Raw genomic sequence first — 6,139 nt, forward strand, 5'->3', positions numbered from 1 at the left:
AGTTTTCTCCCAAAGATCTACGATAATCTGTAGTTGATTGACAGCTGATCGAAAAGTATAAAATCGTGGTTTGGCGCACAGTTTTTAAATGCGACGTTGCCAAATCTCAATATAATCATGCTTAAGCAAATCATGCAGTTGCGCACAGTTTCAATACTTTAGAGAATAAGGGTAAATATGAAAGATACGAAAGAAATATTCAATTCTGTTGCCCAATGTTTATTATATTCAATTCTGCTGTATGGTACATTTTTTACAACTTTAGTGTTTGAAATTTGTGTCCTACAACTTTAAGATATTTCATTCTCGAAACTTCGCTGTGTGTGGAGTTTTGAAAGTACCTGTATGATTTCATGATTTCACTAGAATAGAACTGGCTGTTGTAGTGACGATGGAAAGATTCTGGTCCATTTGTTGTCCTAGGTGCTGGAGATGGTTCACAAGCCCACATCACTGGAGGGTACCTGAAAAGAAAAGGTAATCATGAATATCATATCCTATCACCGTTTAATTTTTTTATTTTGAAATAATATTTTGATTTCCAGAACTGGTATAAAGTATAAACTAATTTTCGGATCTCATTTCATATAATACTTTACTATTTCTGTGCGCTATTTCTATATTCATGCCTTTAATTTCTCAAACGAGAATGCTTCTAGCCTATATACTAGACAGTTTTTAATTACTTTGGCTGGAGACCCTCTACCTCTTTAATTTTGATATTTATCATTCTTTAATAGTTAAAACTAAGTGTTTTTTCCCAGATCGGGACGGGTGTAAGCCACAGGGTTGTTATTGCCCCCAAACTTCATTATATCTTTTACATTTATCAAACCAGAATGTTATTTCTGATTTGCAATATTACCTGTAATTATCTTCGATGTAGTTGTTCAGTACATAATATGAAAATCTAAATCCTTTGGTGTCAGGTGCCACCGAAATCAGATCAGCAAAGGCATCTGGTACTTACTTTGGAGATAAATACGGGAGTCCAAAAAGTGTCTTTAGCCAAGAACCTAAAAAGCATAGAAATTAAATTGAGTTCAACATTGTTGACTTTTTTTGGATAGTTGACAACTTAAATTTCCTATAGTAGTCTTGCCTAGAGTAGTAGCCACAAATTCATATTTAGAAGACATAATCTAATGTCATGATAGTAGAGTTATTTCAAAAGTCCACAGCTTAAAGAAGTAACTATAAAACCGAAAAGAAAAGTAACTAAGGCACAAATCATAATGGTACATACCTAACTGTGACTTTAAATCTAAATAGGCACTACGGAGATCGCTATCACTTTGTATCTTTCGCCACCATGCTTGACCTAGGTGGAACCCGCAACAACGAATATCACAGTCTGGGGACATCACTCTGATAGCTTCTATGGGAGAATTTTCAAAGTCTGTGTAAATATATCTGAGTGTCACTCTTGCGTCTAAACTGATAACCGTCTTCCACATATCTTCGTAAGTCTGTTTATCTTTTTTTGGCAATAACGCGAAGCATAGAAGAACATAAAATCCATTCTTATAACCCTGAATGGTACCGGTATATAGCTGGGCAAAATGTCGTGAAGAATATGCAGATGTCCCGTCAGCAAACAATTCCATGTCCTGGAAATCACACCAGAACCTGAAATGAAAAAAGAATAAAGAAATAATAATACCGAATAAGAATAAAGAACACATAGAAGCGAAACATTCTCTTCACTAGGCCTATATAGAAACAACTATATAAAAACAACATCAAAATCATCAAACAACAAGCTCGAAAAATGTGCAAAAAAGCTTCAGAAAGGCAATAAAATATCCAGTCCATCAAAAACAGCAAAAATGCCAAAAATACTTTTAGGATGGAAGGTCAAGAGCGTTATTTCTTTCATTACATGGATGACGTCCGAAACCAACATGTCGTTATTTTGAAATTAAATGAAATCTTTAAGTTTTACGCCCCTATGGTGGTTAGGCTAAAGGAGACGGTGATGATGGGAAATGAATGCAATGATGAGAGTGGGAGGAAAGGGGAGAACCTCGGGAAAACCCACATACACCACAAAGCTAACTTGCTGCGAGCTGGGGTCGAACCAAGGACCCTATGCACCAGAGGTGAACGCTCTACCACTGAGCCACCGCGGTCCCATGTTGTTATTTTGTTACTTACCAAATAAAAAAAAGTCAAAATTATATACATCCTAGCCCTAGTTATAATTAAATTATCTGCGATTCTACTACGAAAAATGTTGATCATGGATCGAGGAGTCTTGGGTATTACCTTGCTGGGGGAGGATAAAATGTAGTTACACTTCTTTTCTCTTCGCATAGTTTGAACAACTCGAACTGGCTTTTCTATGCGTAGCGGCAATCGTATCGTATGGATAGATTTGCAGGCTGATGGGCACTTGAAGCTAGAAGTCTCAAACAGGTTTTGAGCATTACCCCCTACAAGCAAGTGTCAACTTCTCCCTCCTCCTACCTGTTGTGTTTAGAAGCGGAAATTTGCGAGCCCGAGCACACAGGACAAAAGAGGTCTTCGCCGGGTTTTCACGGACTCTTGTCCACAATTTCCGCAGGATTCTTTCTCCCCAAGACTTTCTCGTCAGCTGAGCAGTTGGCTCCAACGTGTAGAATGTAGGGACTATTTCCTGAGTCGGATTCTGACCATTGTGGAGGTGCAAGGGACTTTGACTGAGAAGATCTCTGTCAATCTCGTGACGTATTGTGCTACGTCAGGGATGAAAGCCACGCAAATAACATCTAAAACATCACGCCCCTTTTATCCCTGTTCGTCAGTTTTAAGTTTTCTCCCTTGTATGACTGAGCCTTAAGGTATATTACCACAAAATATGGAATAACAATGAATACCTGACATTTAAATAATGTATGAGCTCCTCAGTGGATAAGCGGTTAGCGTACGCGCCTTTGGCGTGGGAGACCCGGGTGCGATTCCCGGCGGGAGCTCATGTGGTTCGGATTCCACGTTAATCAGTAGGTTCACGTCTCATATAGCCTCGCTGCTGAACGGGACGAGAAACTCAAAATCAACTCAACTCATTAATTAATTTATTTAACGAACGACTCAATCGTTTTACTGAGCTCTTTTGTGACTAAAGGGTTAGTGTACGTGTCTTTGGCGTGGAAGACCTGGGTTCGAATCCCGGTGGGATTCATGTGGTTCGGATTCAACGTTAATCAGTAGGTCTCGTCTCATATAGCCTAGCTGTTGAAAGGGACGTTAAACTCAGAATCAACTCAAGTTATATAGTTATACTATGTGTATAAGTATCATGTCTATTACTGTCAGAAGAATTTATATAATAATTGACGCAACTTCCTACTTAATAGTGTGTTATTTTAGTGGTATTTAAACTAGTAGAGTTTCGAAAATAATTGATATTTAATTGTTTCAATTTCGTATAACATACAAGTTTGTTTACTTTTTCTTTCTACTTTCTGCTTAATTCTTTATAACTACGCTTCCTCACAGTGAAATATCCCTCATATAATGAATATAAGAACTTTGAGTATGGAAAACATACAATTCGATGGGATCTTTACACTGAGAGAATGAAACTTTAAAATAGAACAAACTTGTTTATTTTCTGAACCAGTATGGAAACTCTTCCGACTTAGATTGGTCAAATCACTGGTTCATAAGTTGTCAAACAAATATATATATATATATAAATTTAAAGGAACGAATGGATTTGGTTCAAAGTGTATTTAATGAGTTAACAGTTTAAACTTCATTTGAAAAAAAAATCTGAAGTAAGATTGGGTAGTTCTCAATTCATTTTAATAAGCAGTTGGATGTTTGTAACAACATATAGTAAAATTTAAAGAAACCAGTCGTTCGGAATAGTTTAACTTTGTTTGAAAATAACCTAATCTGAGTTGAATTGGAGGATAGAGAGTTGTGAGTAGGTAATGTTTGGACCGAATTTGATTACTGTAAGTTCGGAATTAAATAAATTAAGGTCTATATTATTGGAAAGCTTCGTGATAATATGCCAAATATCATAGCTATGCCAAATTCATGAAACAGCTCCAATCATTTGTAACAACCCATGTTATTCCCATATAACATACACCCAACATAACAAACAAACCAACCCCATTTTTAGAAAAATTCAATATTTAGTATACTAAATAACTATAACTATTTTAATAAAGCATTAAATTTATACTATTTTCCGTGATCAATTGTAGTTGCGCAAAAACACAGATCCATTTGCCTGTAATGGTAAGTACGGCATTTGGATATGAACTCTAAAAAGGAGGACAAAATATTACTAATATAAAGGGGACATGTAAATAGGTAATAGTGTAAAGCAAAAAAGTGGGGGCAGCAATTACCTCCACGCCCCTAATCGCCGATGGACAGTACACCTGTTAATGATATTCCCAATTTAACTGAATTTTAAGACATTGATGAGGAATAATTTTAGTAGTATTTAATATATATACGCTTTCTTTTAATAACTTCACTTCAGATATACAATTAGTTTCATTATATTTACATTAACTGTTAGTCATCCAATGATGCGTTCAAACATAGAAAATTCACTAGCAGTCATTACATTGGCCATCAACTTAAATTAATTGGTTTACAATTAAATAAATAAATTTTAAAAAACACCAACTTTATTATATTTAATTTGAACATGTGGTTTGGTCCGCTCATTTGAATCATTCATTTTTTAATTTAAAAGTTGCTTTACATCGATCAAAAGTGTCTGCTTACTGTGTCAAAAGGTTTTCAGTAGACCTTACATTGAATGCTGTAAATTTCTTATATCTTATACAGTAACATGAAAGGCGGACATAGGGCTTGTTTTGAAATTATACACTGAGAAAAATGTATGTGGAGTACATAAAAACGTAGGTTACATGTGTAAATCCTGTAGTTGTTGGACTTAAGGTACAACTAAAAACGTATAATAAAAGTATAACTAAAACATACTTTCCGTATAAATGTTTCAAATAAACGTACTTTTTGTACGAAAAAAAAACTGTATATAAGCGGTCATGATCTCACATAAAGATATACGCATGTAACAAACAGCTGGCTTACTGTTAAATGTCATACATCCAGAAACGACATGATGTAACATCTAAGTGAGGGTAGTCTGTAGCATATGGATTACTTGTGCTCCTTGCAGATTTCCGTAGTAGACATAACGATTCCGTATATTCATACAATATACCGCTGTAAGGATAACGGACTTTTCTCAGTGCATTACTTAATAAGAATATGCGTCCGGTGAAGGGGAATGTTAAAAGCTAAACAAATTTTCTATATATATATATATTTACAACAATGAGGAATATCACATTCGAATCGATAAGTGTCAGTAAACTAGACAAATGTTTAAAAGGAGGATGAAAAACAGAGCCGTAGCTAGAGATTACGGCGCCCCTACACTCATCTTATCAAGTTGTTCCTTTTTTCTTTGTCTTTTTCTTTTTTTCTTTATCTTTTTTTGGCAAATAAGAAAAATAGCTGTTATACTACGTTAAATTTTTATCAAGCTGCTTGCACAGACAATTGAAACAACAAACAGTTATCATTCTGTATTCTTTTACAAATAAAAGCTGTTTTCAGGAGGCTTATTTTGGTCTTTTTGTTGAACTTCCAAAACTGCCTTTGGCTGTACAGAAATCTACTTTGAGAACAGTTATGAAAATTTACAATACTTACGTTTCATACTATCTATAAGAATTGAAATTTTAATATGTTTGGAACTATGTGTCTTAAAAAATGTTCTAAATGGGTAACAGTATCAATTTCCAGTAATAATTGTAAACTTTTGTAATTTTATTCTGTATGTGACCACATAAAGAAGATTTTAATTTAGATTGTTTTACAGTAAAAAAAAAAGCTTGTGAAATGTTACGGAAGCTCCGAAGGGACCTTCTCTGCGAATTTCTTAATATTGATCGATAAAGGTGAAGAATATGTTTAATGTTTGTAGTTGAAATCCAAAATATAGTCTGGCTACTACATATGCTTAAAATTATAGTACTTACTTAATTTCTTAATGACTAAAAATTTTGAATTTAAGGTTACTTATTAGTAATAAACATACAAAATATACACACACGTTATATATAAAGTGTGTGTGTACTTTGTATGTATGTAGATA

At 34.4% G+C, this 6,139-nt stretch overlaps 1 protein-coding gene across 1 annotated transcript; it reads right to left on the reverse strand.

Annotated features, from left to right (window-relative positions):
- Positions 1-290: 290 nt before the first annotated feature.
- On the reverse strand, positions 291-1,623 carry LOC145678215 (uncharacterized). The gene is made up of 3 exons (XM_081748266.1): positions 1,247-1,623; positions 866-1,016; positions 291-464 (listed from the first exon to the last, which is right to left on the reverse strand). Exons 1-2 carry the CDS (start codon positions 1,605-1,607, stop codon positions 967-969), a joined length of 411 nt encoding a protein of 136 aa, XP_081604392.1. The 5' UTR covers positions 1,608-1,623; the 3' UTR covers positions 291-464; positions 866-966.
- Positions 1,624-6,139: the final 4,516 nt, after the last annotated feature.

Source organism: Thermobia domestica, unplaced genomic scaffold (genome assembly GCF_964235325.1).
Source record: "Thermobia domestica unplaced genomic scaffold, izTheDome1.hap1.1 HAP1_SCAFFOLD_2094, whole genome shotgun sequence".
NCBI lineage: Eukaryota > Metazoa > Arthropoda > Insecta > Zygentoma > Lepismatidae > Thermobia > Thermobia domestica.

Bases quoted from the DNA above. Each gene is read 5' to 3' on its own strand.
- LOC145678215 (XM_081748266.1), bottom strand. From the start codon at position 1,607: ATGGAATTGTTTGCTGACGGGACATCTGCATATTCTTCACGACATTTT. The intron at 1,017-1,246 runs GTATGTACCATT...TATGCTTTTTAG, and splicing joins AGATTTAAAGTCACAGTTAG to GTTCTTGGCTAAAGACACTT.